Source organism: Mustelus asterias, chromosome 18 (assembly GCF_964213995.1).
Source record: "Mustelus asterias chromosome 18, sMusAst1.hap1.1, whole genome shotgun sequence".
Taxonomy (NCBI): Eukaryota; Metazoa; Chordata; class Chondrichthyes; order Carcharhiniformes; family Triakidae; genus Mustelus; species Mustelus asterias.
Window position 1 is genome coordinate 19588186 of NC_135818.1, and position 18768 is coordinate 19606953.

General features: G+C 42.9%; 1 protein-coding gene across 5 annotated transcripts in view; it reads left to right on the plus strand.

Annotated features, from left to right (window-relative positions):
- Window positions 1–18768, plus strand: part of mgaa (MAX dimerization protein MGA a) — a 90738-nt gene that overhangs the window by 15482 nt on the left and 56488 nt on the right. For all 5 annotated transcript variants that reach the window (XM_078233483.1, XM_078233481.1, XM_078233484.1 and 2 more), the window contains 4 exons: window positions 10510–11638; window positions 15936–16002; window positions 16714–16821; window positions 17083–17238. In XM_078233483.1, coding sequence (XP_078089609.1) covers window positions 10510–11638; window positions 15936–16002; window positions 16714–16821; window positions 17083–17238 — 1460 coding nt within the window. The remainder of the gene's footprint in view (window positions 1–10509; window positions 11639–15935; window positions 16003–16713; window positions 16822–17082; window positions 17239–18768) is intronic.

Below are 18768 nucleotides of genomic sequence, written 5' to 3' on the forward strand. Positions count from 1 at the left end.
TCACAAGACAATTACAAAAAATCTCCTCATAGCATCCCTACAGTGCAGAAGGAGGCCATTCAGCCCATCAAGCCTGCACCAACAACAATCCCATCTAGGCCCTATCCCTGTAACCCCACTGACACTAATAATGGTCAATTTAGCATGGTCAATCAACCTAACCTGCACATCTTTGAAGTGTGGGCAAAATGTATTAGCATGCATTTTAATCTTATTAATCCACCCCTGCTGTGTCCCCACCCTCTCCCGCTCGTATCTTGACCACCCCGCCAGATATTGACAGTGTGCTGAAGTGACATCATGTCTGTGCAGTTCACACAGACATCAACCTGTCATGGGGGTCTTCACAGGGATGTAAAGGTAAATAATAACCCCTGGGGGAGAGGAATGTGGTCCTGCCAGGTTAACACCATGCCAATTGCTCTGATCGGGGGCGTGGAGGGCGGGGGGGCTGAGGCCTCAGTGATGGTGTGGGAGAGGTTTCTTGCAGTTTTGATCGGGTTGCCCTTTAAAGATGGGACCCTGATCTCTGAGCAGCCAGATTTTGCCAGCGTGTTTATGCCCCGCCCACCTCTATGACAGCATAATTCATGCCCCCTTGATTATTTTTTGGCCGTGTGGTCGAATCCGGAGAGAAAACCGATTAGTTTACTGCAGAGAAACACGCTGGTTTTCTCAACAGAAACAACACACTGCCATTTTTTGGTAAAATTTTGCCCTTTGGAGCAATTGCTAACAAAGAACAGTACAGCACAGGAAACAGGCCTTTCGGCCCTCCAAGCCTATGCCGCTCATTGGTCCAACTAGACCATTCGTTTGTATCCCTCCATTCCCAGACTGCTCATGTGACTATCCAGGTAAGTCTTAAACGATGCCAGCGGGTCTGCCTCCACCATCCTACTTGGCAGCGCATTCCAGGCCCCCACCACTCTGTGTAAAAAAAAACGTCCCTCTGATATATGAGTTATACCTCGCCCCTCTCACCTTGAGCCCGTGACCCCTTGTGATCATCACTTCCGACCTGGGAAAAAGCTTCCCACTGTTCACCCAATCTATACCCTTCATAATTTTGTACACCTCTATTAGGTCTCCCCTCATTCTCCGTCTTTCCAGGGAGAACAAGCCCAGTTTACCCAATCTCTCCTCATAGCTAAGACCCTCCATACCAGGCAACATCCTGGTAAACCTTCTCTGCACTCTCTCTAAAGCCTCCACATCCTTCTGGTAGAGGGGCGACCAGAACTGGACGCAGTACTCCAAATGTGGCCTAATCGGTGTTCTATACAGCTGCAACATCAGATTCCAGCTTTTATACTCTATACCCCGTCCTATAAAGGCAAGCCTGGAGGATAGTCTGGAGGGATGTCAGAAGTTACAGAGGGACATAGATAGGATGCAAGACTGGGTGGAGAAGTGGCAGATGGACTTCAACCCAGATAAATGCGTAGTGGTCCATTTTGGCAGGTCAAATGGGATGAAGGAGTACAATATTAAGGGAAAGACTCTTAGTACTGTAGAGGATCAGAAGGACCTTGGGGTCCGGGTCCATAGGACTCTAAAATCGGCCCCGCAGGTGGAGGAGGTGGTTAAGAAGGCATATGGTGTGCTGGTCTTTATCAATCGAGGGATTGAGTTTAGGAGTCCGGGGATAATGATGCAGCTATATAAGACCCTCGTCAGACCCCACTTGGAGTACTGTGCTCAGTTCTGGTCGCCTCATTACAGGAAGGATGTGGAAATGATTGAAAGGGTGCAGAGGAGATTTACAAGGATGTTGCCTGGATTGAGTGGCATGCCTTATGAGGATAGGCTGAGGGAGTTCGGTCTTTTCTCCTTGGAGAGACGAAGGATGAGAGGAGACCTAATAGAGTTATATAAGATGTTGAGAGGCATAGATCGGGTGGACTCAGAGGCTTTTTCCCAGGGTGGAAATGGCTGCTACGAGAGGACACGGGTTTAAGGTGCTGGGGGGTAGGTACAGGGGAAATGTTAGGGGGAAGTTTTTCACACACAGGGTGGTGGGCGAGTGGAATCGGCTGCTGTCAGTGGTGGTGGAGGCAAACTCGATAGGGTCTTTTAAGAGACTCCTGGATGAGTACATGGGACTTAATAGGATGGAGGGTTATAGGTAGGCCTGGAAGGTAGGGATATGTTCGGCACAACTTGTGGGGCCGAAGGGCCTGTTTGTGCTGTAGTTTTTCTGTGTTTCTATATGCCTCCTTCACCACCTTCCCCACCTGTGCTGCCACCTTCAAGGATTTGTGGACTTGCACACCTAGGTCCCTCTGTGTTTCTATACTCTTGATGGCTCTGCCATTTATTGTATAACTCCCCCCTACATTAGTTCTTCCAAAATGCATCACTTCGCATTTATCTAGATTAAATTCCATCTGCCATTTCTCCGCCCAATTTTCCAGCCTATCTATATCCTGCTGTATTGTCCGACAATGTTCATCGCTATCCACAAGTCCAGCCATCTTCGTGTCATCCGCAAACTTGCTGATAACACCAGTTACGCCGCCTTCCAAATAATTTATACATATATCTCAAATAGCAGAGGTCCCAGTACAGAGCCCTGCAGAACACCACTGGTCACAGACCTCCAGCCGGAAAAAGACCCTTCAACTGCTACCCTCTGTCTCCTGTGGCCAAGCCAGTTTTCTACCCATCTAGCCACCTCTCCTTGTATCCCATGAGCCATAACCTTCTTAACCAACCTGCCATGAGGGACTTTGTCAAATGCTTTACTGAAATCCATAGAGACGACATCCACGGCCCTTCCTTCGTCAACCGTTTTTGTCACTTCCTTAAAAAATTCCACCAAATTTGTAAGGCACGACCTCCCTCTTACAAAACCATGCTGTATGTCACTAATGAGATTGTTCCGTTCTAAATGCGCACATATCCTGTCTCTAAGAATCCTCTCCAACAACTTCCCTACCATGGACGTCAAGCTCACTGGCCTGTAATTACCTGGGTTATCCCTGTTACCCTTCTTAAATAACGGTACCACATTCGCTATCCTCCAATCCTCAGGGACCTCACCTGTGTCCAATGAAGAGACAAAGACTTCTGTCAGAGGCCCAGCAATTACATCTCTTGTCTCCCTGAGCAGTCTAGGATAGATGCCATCAGGCCCTGGGGATTTGTCAGTTTTAATGTTACCTAAAAAACCTAACACTTCCTCCCTTGTAATGGAGATTCCCTCTAACGGGTCAACACCTCCCTCTGAGACACTCCCAGTCAACAAGTCCCTCTCCTTTGTGAACACCGATGCAAAGTATTCATTTAGGATCTCCCCTATTCCCTTGGGTTCTAAGCATAATTCCCCTCCTTTGTCCCTGAGAGGTCCGGCTTTTTCCCTGACAACTCTTTTGTTCCTAACATATGAATAAAATGCCTTAGGATTCTCCTTAATCTTGTCTGCCAAGAACATTTCATGACCTATTTTTGCCCTTCTAACTCCCCGTTTGAGTTCTTTCCTACTCTCTCTGTATTCCTCCAGAGCTGCATCTGTTTTCAGTTGCCTGGACCTAACTTACGCCTCTCTTTTCTTTTTGATCAGATCCTTAATTTCCCTGGTTATCCACGGCTCTCGAATCCTACCTTTCCTATCCTTCCTTTTTTAAAAAAAGGCACATGCCTGTCCTGCAGCCTTATCAACTGTTCCTTAAAAGACTCCTACATGCCAGACGTGGACTTACTCCCGAACAGCCTCTCCCAATCAACGGCCACCAATTCCTGCCTAATCCGGCTATAGTTAGCCTTCCCCCAAATCAGCACCCTACCCTTAGGACAACACTCGTCCTTGTCCATTGCTATCCTAAAGTTAACAGAGTTGTGGTCACTATTTGCCACATGTTCCCCTACCGAAACTTTGACGACTTGACCAGGCTCATTTCCCAGAACTAGATCCAGTATAGCCCCCTCTCTAGTTGGGCTATCTACATACTGTTCCAAACAACCTTCCAGTACGCATCTTACAAATTCCTCCCTCGTCCAGACCCCCAACTCTAAGCACTTTCCAGTCTATACCAGGGAAATTGAAGTCTCCCACTACAACAACCCTATTTTTTCTGCACATATCCAGAATCTCCTGACATATCCGTTCCTCAACTTCCCGTGGGCTGTTGGGTGGCCTGTAGTATACCCCCAGCATAGTGATTGCACCTTTCCCGTTTCTGAGCTCCACCCACAGCGACTCATTACATGACCCCTCTAAATTGTCCACCCTCTGCATCGCTGTAATATGCTCCCTAACTAATACCGCTCCTCCCCCACCTTTTTTAGCCCCTCCTCTGTCTCACCTAAAACACTTACACCCCGGAATATTCAGCTGCCAGTCCTGTCCTTTTAACCATGTCTCACGTCACCGCAACCACATCCAAATTCCGCATAAGCATTAAGGCCCTAAGTTCGTCTGTCTTACCCGTTACACTCCTCGCATTGAAGCAGAGTATGTTTTCCAGTGTCAAATATGGGTGTTGGTTGGGAACAAATCCAGTTAGTAGCAGGAAGAGTAAAGGAGTGAGTGGCTGGAAAGCACCACTGCTTGAGGTGGTAGTGAGAAATAATGAGCAGGAAGGAAATGGGGAGTTGAACAGGAGGTGGTGGGAAGAAGAGGAAATGATGAGAGATAGGAAGGAATGAGCAGTTCCAGGGGCAGCACAGTGGCACAAGTTAGCACTGCTGCCTCACAGCGCCAGGGACCCGGGTTCGATTCCCGGCTTGCGTCACTGTGCGGAGTCTTCACATTCTCCCCGTGTCTGCATGGGTTTCCTCTGGGTGCTTCGGTTTCCTCCCACAGTCCAAAACACATGCTGGTTAAGTGCATTGACCGTGCTAAATTCTCCCTCAGTGTACCCGAACAGGTGCCAGATTGTGGCAATTAGGGGATTTTCACAATAACTTCATTGCAGCGTTAATGTAAACCTATTTGTGACACTAATCAATAAACTAAAACTTTAAACCTTTAACAAGTTATTCTAACGCATCTCCCATCAGGAAAACAAATTATCCAGCACATCTGATTAATCCCACCGCCACCCACTTACATTGAGAGTCTGGTCTCTACACCACCAATTGGTCCACCTCACAGAACATTGAACCACCCCAAGACCAATTACCCGTCCACTACATTCCTCTCCCGCCACCCCCCTCCATGTTTATCTCACTTTCAACATAAGCCTTCAATTTCACCACAGTTTGATTTCATAGTTATAATTACTACTACAGAGAATAAATGATCAAACAACTATAGAAAACTTCACCCAGGTGGCGCACTTCTATGATGTCCCTCCTGTGGCTGAGATGGAGGTAGGCTGCTCTATTGTATCTGCATTTGGCTGAGATACCTGTGGCTTCTGTCCTTGTCTTGGAGGAGTCCGCGGAGGCTCCGACACGTGGTTGTTTTACCTGTGTCATTTGTAAGGATTCCCTCTCATCCATTTCCTCTTATGGCTTGGATGGGCCCTGAGTCAGTAATTGAGAAGGTGAAGGATGATGCCAGTTTCCCCTGAGGGGTGGCCCTCTCACCAGCCTCGTCAGCTGCCTCAGCCCTTACATGGCACTATAGCATGCTAGATAATACCATCAGCTGGGGCACATCTGGCATCCACTCTAGTAACTTTGCTCCATAAGCGCCACTGAATAGTCTTGCTACACTTTGTGCGCATGTTAGCACAATGTTCTAGAATCCACTTAGTGTCTAAGAGATTGGCCTTCTCTCAGTGGAGGAGCTTGGGCTCAAGTCCCTGAGTCAACATGATGCACATGCGCTGCTTAGATTCTTTCCATGACACCGCAATAACTCCAGCATTGGGGAACTCATCTACCTCATGCTCCAGGGAGACCCTTGTTTGTGACAGCTGAGGAATCTTTGTCCAGTGAAGCATGTCTGTGTCCGTCCTCATCCTCTGGGCAGCGGCCACAATGACGGTCTCACTCTCTTGGGACTAGCTCAATGGTAAAAACTGGGTGGCATGGACAAGTTGGGCCGAAGGGCCTGTTTCCATGCTGTAAACCTCTGACTCTCCTCCTAATTTTTTGTAATGTACTGCTTACCTAGTGCTCTCCATTCTAAGTTGATTTAGGCCCAATTGAGATAAGTGTATCTGCACTGAGGCATACTGCAGAGGTATGACGTGACAGTGGAGTTTCTCCCTGCTCAGGAGGTCAGCAATGACTTTGGTGGGCCATTCAATTTCCTCCCTGCTGCAGGTGCTGTGTGAAACAAGGTTTTGATGAGAACTTTGGCTGCTCAAAGCTGCCCAATAAATGACAGTGGTCAAACAGCACAATAGGCACAGGGCAGATGTATCCTCCATGCTCTTCATCTGAAGATAGCTCTTTCAAATGATCTTGCTCTGCGTGGACTCCAGTTTTGCCTTCACCAATGGCCTTCCACGATGGCACTCTCTCTGTGCTGATTCTACACATTTGAGACTTCCTGTGGCTATTGTGAGCTTCCTTTTACTGCAGGATAAGGAGGGAATGATATATGAGGGGGTGATGAATTAGGACTGAGGGTGTGGAGAAATTTCTTCACTCAAAGGGTTGGGAATCTTCAGAATCGTCTATCCCAAAGGACTGCATGCTCCAACATGGTAAGAAGTTTAACAACGCCAGGTTAAAGTCCAACATATTCCCCCGACAGTGAGGCCTCAGTCCCAGGACAGTCTGTTCAATATTCCCCCGACAGTGTGACCTCAGTCCCGGGACAGTCTGTTCAATATTCCCCCGACAGTGAGGCCTCAGTCCCGGGACATGAGCTCCAACATGAGCAGGCAGCAGAGTGGCATTAAAGCCCAGGATCAGCCATGATTGTGCTGAATGGCAGAGCAGTCTGGATAATCGTCTTCTGCTCTTATCTCTTGCGTGCTTGATACCAGGAACAATATCCCTTGCTTCTCAGTGACTGCCTTAGTTAATGCCTCAGTTGCATCAAGGAACCTTGGGGGCTCCCTTCCATAGGTTCCTGCCTCGATCAAAGGTGTCCCTCTGCAAACCCTTACTCCACCAGTCACTCCGCACTTCAAATGAGTTCACTTCTCATTGTTTCACCAAATCACTGTGACCGCTCAAAGTCCTTGCCCTCAGAATTTCTGAATTGACTTTCAGCAGTAAGGCCCACTCTTCCAGCCAAGCCGTAGTGAATCATCCGGTATCTGTAAATTTCTGCAGCTTCTTTCTCTTCAACCGGTGTACAAGCTTGCGGGAGCAGTCTGCCTTGTAGCCAACTGTGAAAACGGCCTTTTACCTTTGCAGGCTGCAGCAAATCTTGTTTCTTGTCTGCCTGGCTTTCTCTTCTCCAACGTCCGCCCACGCGCGCGTGCACTCACACATTGCTGTTCAAAGTCTGAAATAGTAAATTCTCTCCTTAGAAAATCTGTTTTCAGATATTAAATGCAGATATCTGCATTTCAGTAACATCTGACCTGGGCCCCCTGTCCCCGTGGTAACCACAGCACACAGGCTTTTTGTCGGGCAGAGCTCATAGAATTCACATTACTTTCTTCTTTACTCCATTTGAGCTTAAATTAAAGAAAGCCGTTTAAAACAAAATCATGTTATAAAGCCTCATACTTATAAGACTGGGAAGCAGCAATCTGTTTATAAATTAATTATGACACTACAAATAGTTTATTCCGCAATAGGACCTTTGAAATCGGGTTTTGAATTGCCACTCTAATACTAGGAAACAGCAAAGAGCATGGTTCATTTTGAGTTTTGACGTGGTACACTGCATTGGAAGAAGGAATGTTGGCCAGGTTGAAGATGTGGTTTGTGAAACAGCAGGTAGGTGAGCTGCAGGGCTCTAAAGATAAATAACCAAGAAAAAAATGAAGAGCTAACAGGTCTGAAGAAAACGGTGGGAAGGGATAGAGAAACATTGGGCTGGGATAGAGAGCATAGGAAGATAAGGCATGGGACAGTGATACATACTGAAGGCTGAAAAGGAACAAGGAGGCCAGAGGGAGTTCCGGGGAAAGGACTAGAGTCTTGCAGGAGACAAGTAAGGTCAGGAAAGGCTGTGATGGGGAGAGCAGTGGGGTAAAGTTGTAAGGGATTTGGAGGCAATGTGGCTACAGATTCTGAGAGGCAGGACTGGAGAAAAGTTGGAGGGGGGTGGAAATTCGATCTAGGAAGTAAAAAAATTAACAAATCAAATCTTGCTTGTGAAAATTGTGTGAAAAGGAAGATGTCAGATAGACAAAGTTGCAGAGACCATTGAGTTATTTGAGCTTCATTGCCATCTAGTGACCAAATCCCGCAAGTATATTGTGATATAAACACTTCATGGAGAAAAACTCCCATTATAAATGTCGGTATATACCTTTTTGAACACTAAGTAATTAAAAAACATAACTAAAATGTATGACAGCAAGAAATAAGGTGTGTGGGTGGAAAATATGTACTATATGCAACATTTTTATTTATATCTAATATGCATAAAGATTAAATCTGGAAATCAGATCTAAAGGCATAAAATTCCTGGACAACATAGAAATTAGGTTAGTATCTCAAAAGAAAGGGTGGGAATTTTTAGCATGTTATTCTATCTTGGCCGGATTTCTCTGACCTTGTTCGCAGCTGAACTTTTCCAGTCCTCCTTCTGTGAATGGAGATTTGGCTGAGTGCCAAATTCTCCGTTCTCGCTGGCAGCGCTGGTGAGGTGAACGACATCGGAGAATTCTGGTCCTTGTCTTCCATGTTCTGAATTTTCAGTATTTTATGTTTTATTCTAATTTAGCTTAGGTGTCCTGAGAGGGATCAAATCATTGGCCCATATTTTATGGTAGGAGCGATAGCAACAATGTCAGCATTCACTCCTCTGAAACTGACAGCAACTTCTGGAGTCCGCACATGCACAGTTTAAAATGGAAATACAGAAATTTGTGTTAAGAGGGTACACTGTTGAAGTACCCCTGAATGCAATTAATTAAAAATTGAACGGATGAACACTTCCACTTTTACAATCTTAGTCTTACTAAAAGAACTCTTGGAAAAAGTTGCACTAAGTAGATTTTAATGATGGACTAAGTTTATAATTACTGCTAAATTCCACAATCCTAATTATTTTAAATTTAATGATTTTTAGCTTAATCCAATGTTTTTTTTTGTTCTTTCATGGAACGTGGCATTGCTGGCTAGGTCAGCATTTATTGCTCATCCCAAATGACTCTTGAGAAGGTCGTAGTGAGCGGCTGACTTGAACCACTGCAGCCCACATGGTGCAGGTATACCGACAATGCTGTCAGGAAGGAAGTTCTGATAGCCCATTGACAGTAAAGGATAAGGATTTAGTTCCAAGTCAGGATGGTGTGTGACTTGGAGGGGAACTTGCAGGTGGTAGTGTGCCTGTGCACCTTCTGCCCTTGTTCTTCTAGGTGATGGAGGTCATGGGTTTAGAAGGTGCTGTCAAAGAAGATTTGGTTATTTGCTGCAGTGCGTCATATATATGGTAGATTCAGCTTCCACTGTGTGGTGGCAGAGGGTGTGAATGTTTAAGGTGGTGAATGGCATGCCAATAAAGTGGGCTGTTTTGTTCTGGATGGTGTTGAGCTTGTGTTGTTGGACCTGCACTTATCCAGGCAAATTGAGACTATATTGTCACACGTGCACGGCCCAATCATTTTATTTCACTATCTATACTTTCTGGTTTGCTGTGTATAAGAATACTTAAATGTGATTGACTGCTTACCCTACTTGATGACATGACTGTTGGTGCACCCCTGAAGATCCCGTTGATTTGAAGGCTGATTCAAACTGACTTTAGGAAAGGGGAAAACTATGCCACAGAAATTGTTAAATCTTTGACACTTTTCTTTGAGTAGCAGAAAGAACCATTGTTTTGTTGCTGATGTAAAATTCAGCCCAATATTTGAAGAATAAAATTTGTGAATGTTATGAAGATAAAGGAATTTAATTTGTAACCACATTGCTCATGGGAACTGGGTTAGACCATTCAGCTCCTCTAATCTGTTTTGCCATTCAGTCCATGCCTGATCTGTACCTCCATTCCATTTATCTCATTCCATACTGCTTGATATCCTTACTAACAATAACCTCTTTATCTCAGCCTTGAAAGTTCCATTTGTTCCATAGCACTTTGGAGAAGAAAATTTCCTACTTCTACTATGGGGGAAGGGTGAAACTGCTTCCCGATGCCATCCTAAATGGCCTAGCTCCAATTATAAGATTATGTTCCCTCCTTTTTTGATTGCCCCAACAGGAAAAAAAAGTTTTCCTGCATCTACTACTCTATGGCATCCTTTTAACATCCCCTCATAAAATTTGTTGAGTATAAATATCAAAACTAATTTTTCGGTAAGCATTTTTGTACTCCAATTAACTAACTCTGCTGGTATTCATTAGTGCTATGCTAATTTGAAATTGTCCTGCACCTAGTTAGTGTAGGATTATAGGTTTAAATGTTTCGGATTCTTAAGCGTATTGTATGTTCAGTGTGAATTGCCCTTAAGTGTTAATTTCTTTATTTATTTCCAGCATCTTGAAACACCTCCCTCGTGTGTTTTCAACTCATCCGTTCAATACAGCATCATCTGAAGACCAGGAAGGATCATTTAATATTATTATCAAAGAAGAGCCACCTGACTATGAGTATGACCATGCAGCAAACCCAGAGGACCTTGATGGTGCACGACTGAAATGCAAGGAAGAGGAGGATTATTTTGATTCTTCTTCTAGCCTCAGCACTCCAGCATCAGGGCCGCAGCTTGATGGGACAAATTGTGAGCTAGCTAATAAAACTATTGATAAAAATGGTGCCAGTGAAGTGGATGCAACTGTTACTGGGGTCACCAAACGGCCATTAAGCAGCCCTGAAGGGATAGCCAAAGCCAAAATGCTGCGAATAGAAAGCAGCAAAATGCCTGTTGTTTACCTGGAACCATGCACTGTTACAAAGGGTACCATAAAAATATCTGAACTTCCGCAAAACCTACTGTCTCCTTGTCGGAGGAACTGGACACCTCTGATTCCCGTTGTTCTCGGCTCTCCAAACTCAGCAGAAAAATCTACTCGCTCACCCAGCTCTACTGAAACTTCCAAACTAGGAAGTGTAGGTTCATCACCAGAGTGTACCAAATACAAAGAGAATGACTCTGACTCTGTGTCTGGAAGAACTGAGAAGAAAAGGAGTACCTCTGCAGTAGCACACCGTTCAATTGCGTCTCATAGTACGCCATCTCCAAAGGCCTCAGGAGAAGATTTTGAATTTTGCAAGATCAAACATACTGAAAAGGCAACAGGTTCTGGCGTTTGTACTGAGAGTTTGCCTGTCTGCTCTAAGTCAACACGTTTGTCCTCTAAGGCATTCAGTTCTGGAATCTGGAGACCTCCAGATGGCACAACCGATAGTGTTGAGGAAACACCGAAACCACGCACCAGTTCCAGGTCTCCACGTGTGTCGAAGCAGCAGTTCACAGCCAGAGCTTATAGACGGGTTCGATCAAAAAAACTGCGGCAGTCTACAAAACCTCCCCGTTCTGCCTCTGGAGCAGCTGTTTCTTTGGCCGCCCCTGAACAGCTTCCAGAACAGGAAGAAATGTTCTGTGATGTTAGTCCAGATCTGGATGATGTGGAGGGTGTTACTTTTGTGTCGTATGCATCTCAGGTAAGGCTGTTATCCTTTTTTAGGCATGTATCTCATTCGGCGATTTGGGTAGATGGTTAAAGAGTGTGTCAGAATACTGGAAACATTGTTTCAACAATTACCCCAGTTAAGATGTTATTGACAGAACATGTGAGAATTTCAGTTTTGTCTAAATGCTTAGATATTCATAACTTAAGTTAATCAGAAAAAAGTTGAGTTTTTTTAATTGATTATCTCTGGATCTCAATAGTTTGGGGAAATTATTGAATCTAAAAGTATCAGTAAGGATAATCATTAAATGTGTACTGATGGAGTGTGGTGACTTTAGTCATGAGTAGGTTTATTCAACTTAATCACACTCATTGGGGTGAAATTGGTCTATGATAGGTTCATATTTGAGAAACCTATTTTACATCATGCTTGCAAAGAAAATCAGGACAAGGTGGCCAATTTGCATGAGTCAATATTGCACAGTTAGACCAATTCAACAACCCCCTGTAATCTACAATGGTGTTATTCCCTGTTATCACTTTTAACTGACCATGGTGTACAGAAGCCTATTGTAAGTTGATCACAAGTACATTTGAGGCAACGAGTTTAAAAAAAAACAAGGGGATCACTTTTTTTTTTCAAGCTCCAGTGGTTCATTGTCTTGTTCCATGCTATGTTTGAGTTCCCATTGGAGCTGATGTGTTTAACTTTCTTTCAATCTGAACCTTCTGTTTGAATGAAAGACTTGCTTTATATATAACACTTCTCATGACCGCAGGAATTTCTTTATAGCCAGTAAGGTATTTTTTGAAGTGTGGTCACTTGTAATGTAGGAAACTTGACAACAGATAATAGGTACAAAACCCTTATGGAAGCTGAATAACCTCCTGCTAGTGTATGCTGCACCTCCAACTCTTCTGGCTTGGATTATTTGATGCACTACGTTAAGAAGAGCACTCATGCAGGCATCCCATGCTTGTGCTGGAAGCAGCTGGGGCAGTGCTGTCATGACGTTACACAGTCCTACACGTTGATGAAATGTCAACTCCTAAGTTTGGACCAATTCTATGCAATGGATTTGCTTGCCACTCACCGAAAATCATTCAATTACCAGAGGTGCCTAGCACCACTGTTACATAAAGAACCAGGCACCTAACTTGGAGGTAAGGTAATTTTGAATTTTGTCAGCTATTTCAAAATTTCTGAAAGTATTATGAAGTTTATTTGAGAGTGTTGTATTGAGTTCTTGAACTTAGAGCAGTGAATGTTGCTGCATCTTCACAGAGGGTGGAGAATTTGTCAATGTATAGCCCAATCTGTTTTAATGACATCTTTTGAGAGATAAATATTGTTTAGGATACCAAAAAGAACTCCTTGCTCTTCTTCAGATGGTACTAGGGAACCTTTCACATCTACCTGAGAGAGTGTTGATTATGTTGAACATCTCATCTGAAAGTACTGCATTGGAGTAACAGCATAGATTTCATGGTGCAGTCTTGGAATGGGACTTGAGAATGTTACAACTGAACAACAACTGAGCAAGTAATTATGGCAATACATCTAGGAGATGGTACTGTCCTGGCCTCCCTTATGACACTTGTCACCAGACTACCCTTTTCGCTTTCAATAGGCATCAAAAATCTATTTGTGGATAAAACATTAAACTTTACTCTGTATGAATCCCTGAATTAGATCAATGCTGCCAATGGGTGTGGAATGCAGTAACTGACTCATCAAAATTAGGGATCAATTTATGATTTATCATCTGTGAAAGGTTAAGACAAAAAGCTTTTTGAGTATAATGTGGGAAAACACAAGGTTGATCACTTTGAAAATCAGAAAATTTAAATGGAGAGAGACTGTAGAATATTGCAGCAGAGAGAGATCTTGATATCCTTATACATTAATCAAAGTTAGTTACAGTAAGTAATTAGGAAGGCAATTCAATGTTGGCCTTGATTATGAGAGGGATGGAGTATAAACATAGGGAACTCTTGCCACAGCTCTAAATGGCATTGTTGAGACCATACCTAGAGAATTATGTACAGTTTTGCTCTCCTTTGTTTTGAGTCTGTGCTCTCAGCCAGGCATACATAATGAGGCTATCCAATTGTACTGCAAGAGTTCCTACATCTGTCCTCATTACTGCTGCTTGACTGACAGCCCAGATTCGTAAAGTATTATCTCAGCGGGGTGTTCTGTTTTGACAGCTGATATAAATGTTGACTTTGCTTGATTGACTTCTTCAAGTGATTATAGTAGGTTCTTTCTGTGATCTCTTTTGTCAATATCTCAATCTCAAATTTACACAATATTAAGAATTGTGAAGTGTTTGAAGCCCTGTTTATTGATGGTTAACTCTACCTGACACAGTTGAGAACCACAGTTTTGTATCAAAAGAAAATTGCCGGTGTCTTCCAGCTATTCCTGCTGGTGGGATCTTCCAGTCCCACTGGCAGCAGAGAGGGTGAACAACAAGAAAACCCGTTGACAGTGGCAGGATCGGAAGATCCTGCTGCCCGCCAATAGCAGGCCACCTCCGCCACCACAAAAAACGTTGTAGGGAGAGCAGAAAATCCTGCCCAATTTCTGAACGGGTGTTTTTTTTCCTGAACAGCTCCACACATGCTACTGATACTATATGGCTTATTGGTTCTGTACATGGTGTACAATGAGTGAATAGCTTGGAAGAGCAATGAGTTGGCATGGGGAGTGGGTGCGAAGGGTGAGGGTTAAAGGGTCTACCAGCCTTTAATCCAACTGCAATGAAGTCCCAGAGAACCACGGTGAGCCTTCTAACTAATCTGCTTCAGCATTCAACCACCCGTATTTGGTTTGCTGCCTTTGCTTCTGGGGTCAGTGGGCCCAACTCTCTCCTACATCACCAGCCCCAGAGTTAAGATTGTGACATTGAGAGGCCTTTATACAAAGGCAAGACCATCAAGCCAGGAAGTTTCCCCAAAGAAACTACCTGCCTTGGTAGATAAAATTCATCCCCACCATCCCTTCAATTAGTAATGGAGGATAACTAAAATTTACTTTTTTTTATTTGTGGACTTGAGTGTGAAAGATAATGGCTCTGATTTTGCAATAAGAATAACAATGAAGTTCATAGTGCTCACCATTATTAAGAACTAAATCTGACAACTTCCAGGTTTCACAAATCCACAGTTAAACATGGCAATCAGGAAGTTGCTGTGTGAGTTGCCCTGTTTCTTCTAAAGTTTGTTACACTGACACCGCGACAGTAGGCTTGCTATTTTGAGGCGAGAGTGTGAAGTTGCCATACTTATCCACTAAGCAGAAGCAGTGCCAGAAAAACTTAAGGCTTGTTTGTTCAAGTGAATTTTCAATGACAAATCTTAATTACTGCCAAACAACCTCTTGGGCATTAAATATTTACATTCCTTCAGATTTTGATCTTTGTTCCAGCGGCCCCATCAGGTGGAAAATCCTATAGCAGCACCATGTCGAAGAAGAGCAGGAGAGGTATCCTTGATATTATCCCTCAAAAAAATCACTAAAAAACTGGTCATTATCATTTCTTAGTATGGAAACTTGCTATGCAGAAATTGGCTGCTACATTTCCTACATTACAGTAGTGACTACAATTCAATAGTACTCGATTGGATGTAAAGTACTTTTGGACTTGCTGAGGTTGTGAAAGGGCCTGTATAAATGCCAGTTTCAAAAAAATTCCCTTTTTCTCTTTTCATCTCTGATCTCCTGATCACGTATTTCTTTCCTTCTCGTTATTTTGCTGTCGGTGTATGATTTTACACTGAATTAAATATTCTCAATTACATCTTCTAGTTTAGACTGTGTGTTTCAGTAAGCATGCTTTAGTACGATTAGCTGAGGAGATGCACCATTGCTTGTCATGTTCAAACTGGTCTCAGTTGTAGGTGATGCTAGTCTATTGATTATCTGAAATCACTATTCAAGCTGTAAAAGCCCACACGCGTTTTGTGGACAAGTGTAAGCATACTAAATCCCAATTCATTTGCTGCTGATCATGGAATCCAGGCCATTGTAATGGCAGCAGCAGCTTTGGTAAGAGGTAAGGAGAATGAGCATTGGGATTGGAGAGATAACCAAACAAAGGGGTTTAGGGAATAGAGACATTGCTTCAGAGCTCAAACCAAACTGCTGAATGAGGGTTTGAAAGGGTTGGCTCAATTATAGCTGTTTATTTTGCCTCCAATCCACATCTTCTTAATTTCTTGTCTTTTTAACCAGGTTTTGCTGACTGATACATGCCCATGTCTTTATTTCCGAATTGTTTGGCCTTTATCTGATTTAAGTATTTGGATTAATATTTGTACAGGATGCCTTGCAGTCCCACCTGGTTGAGCAGGTGCCAGAGGACCCAAGTGATCCCATCCAACAAACAGGTACTAAAACTACGCCAAGTCTCTTTTTACTTGTGTGTGCTGAGCTATCAATCACATAAATCCTGATTTGGAGTTTGAATGGTTTCTCTTAGAATATTAACTCAAGCTTTTCTTTGTATCAGAATCTTTCCATTGCTTCTGATGAGAACAATGTGGCAATTCCTGAATTCAGTGGTAGAAATGTGGAAAATTAACATGTAAAACTCTTAACTAATTGACCAGAAACAACTTTCTGGGAGAATGTGCAACAGAACTTTGTGCTGTTGTGAAAGCATCAGAGCTCTGACAAAGATCATCCAGACTTGAAACGTCAGCTCTATTTTCTCCACGGATGCTGTCAGACCTGCTGAGATTTTCCAGCATTTTCTGTTTTTGTTTCAGATTCCAGCATCCACAGTATTTTGATTTTATGTAATTATTTATTTCTATAACCTTCAGTCCCTTCCCTAGCCAATTATTCAAAGAGCTCCCTTTTAACTATGTTATTTAGCAGGATGTTAATACTTCAGCTGAGTGTCTATTCTCACACATTCATTGAAGGGTGGGATATTAACTCAATGTTTCAAATTTTGTTCGGAGTAATCGACTTAGGAATGTGTATGCTGAAGTTTTAAGTGATTCTGTGAGCAAATTTGAGTCCTGTCTATGTTCTCTCTCTACTCAACGCTATGCTTTACAATTAGCATAATATGTGACTTTCCATTCTTGCAGTCCCCCAAGAAAGTGATGAGGAGAAAATTGAACGGCTAGAAGAGAAGCTGATTGGGGACTTAACTCATTTAGATCCTAGAGTTATTCTCCACCCATCACTTAAAGCAGGTGACTGGTACTTGTATATCATTGCATGAAGATTTGTGCCAATATGCTTGCGAAAGATGTTAAAACGTACCAAACTGATCAGATATGTATCTAGTTGTTTTGATTCCTAGTTTAATTTAATCTAATTCATGTGATCATTTTTATGTTACAGCATTATAATATATTCTGGACAAAAGATAAGACATGAGCTGCGACCTGTTTCTATGCTGATTAATGTATTCTTTAAAAAACTTTGATTAACTGAATGTATTCCCCCTACAGCTGGTGTTAAGCCGAGCTCCCTGACGCCAACAGTCAACCTAAATCTGAAACACTTGGGAGTGGTAATAGTGCCTTCATCAGCAGGAGTCATTAAACCTGATTGGAGAGACTCCTTAGAAAATGTTCCCGCCAAACAAACTGACCAGGGTACCCTAGGTGAGAAAACAGCCAATTTAGTGAGAAATTATATGTTATATCTCCAAACATTAAACAAAAATGTTTGACATCAGGCGCTCTTGGGGTTCATGTTCAGTTTCACCCCAATATCAGTATTGATTTTATCATTGGGAATAGGCTCGATTCATTCTATATTTCCGTCATGACCATGAAGATTTAGGCTAAAGTTTACTGAAGTATCGCTGAAAGGACATTTTGTCAAAGCTTTTCAACTTGCACTTACGAGGAGAATTGCAAAAAGACCAATGTCAGGGGAAACAACAACTTTATACTGTAGGAAAAGAGGATGCAGATTTGGTCGGCAGGTGGACTCTGGTAGAAGCTTGTCATGGTGAATGCACCAGTTGATGGTGGACTTCAACATTTGCTAAATAATCCTCACTCAGTATGCTAAAATTTACACTGAACCAATTTAAAATTGGCTGTCAGGCTTGTAGTGTGGCACGTTTGCATATACTGGAAGCTAAATATATTAATACACAAGGCCCTGTTCTTTGCAGAGAGGAAGAACATGTACACACATAAGTGATAGCCATTCTCTGGTTCTTTCCACAAGATAGTACCCTGACCAATCAGAGTCAAGTTGCCAGATTCAAATTTCAAGCAATGATCGGCAGTTAACTGAGAGTCACCATCAACTAGTGCATTTGCCATGGCTACACGTCCATCAATCAGAGTCCACTTGCCAACCAATCAGCATCTTCTTTGTACAGTATAAAGTTATTGTTCCTTCAGACATTGGTATCCTTGCAATTGTAATTCTAAGTTTAAAGCACTGATTAGTAGGCCAGAGCATTTTAGAATTGGTGTTAGAAATTGCAATGCAATTAATTTTTAGTGTTCATGTAATTCATTGCAGACTTCTGAGTTTTGTGAGAAAGAAAACAATTTTTAAACACAAACTTTGAGGGGAAAAAAAGAAATTAAATATGGAATCAAAAATTTTCACCATTTGTAAAATGTTTGGATAAAAGTCACTATTCAAAACCCAGATGGTTTTCATTTTCAATGAAGGCATTATAATGAAATGAAATTGGAAAGAAGTCAAACTAATACCAATTTATGCCCACAGCAGTTCTACTCCCACACATTTAGTCTACCATGACAAACTGTCGTGAGGAGACATCAAACTGAGGTGAGGAAATGTGGAATAGTGCAGTTGGAGGGAGATGAGAGGCTGCTGTTGACTGTTGAGCCACATTGTTAGATTTTTGAGGCCAGCTTACCAGCACTATTTGGATATATGAACAAAAGTTCTGCATCTCAATATTCTCAAGCAAGATTTATAACTCCCTTTCTTTGTCTAAAAGCAAATTAATCTACTGTCCCCTTCCCTACCCCTCCACCTCAGACATAGCACAGCTAGTGGATTAGCTATCCACGCTTCGTCCATTCTAATGCTCCCGCTATCTAACTCAAATGCTGGAGAGCTGACTCAGCCTCAGATTATTGGTTCACATCCTCACCTTGTTCAAATAACTTCTGTCTTTTTAAAAAGACACACAGACA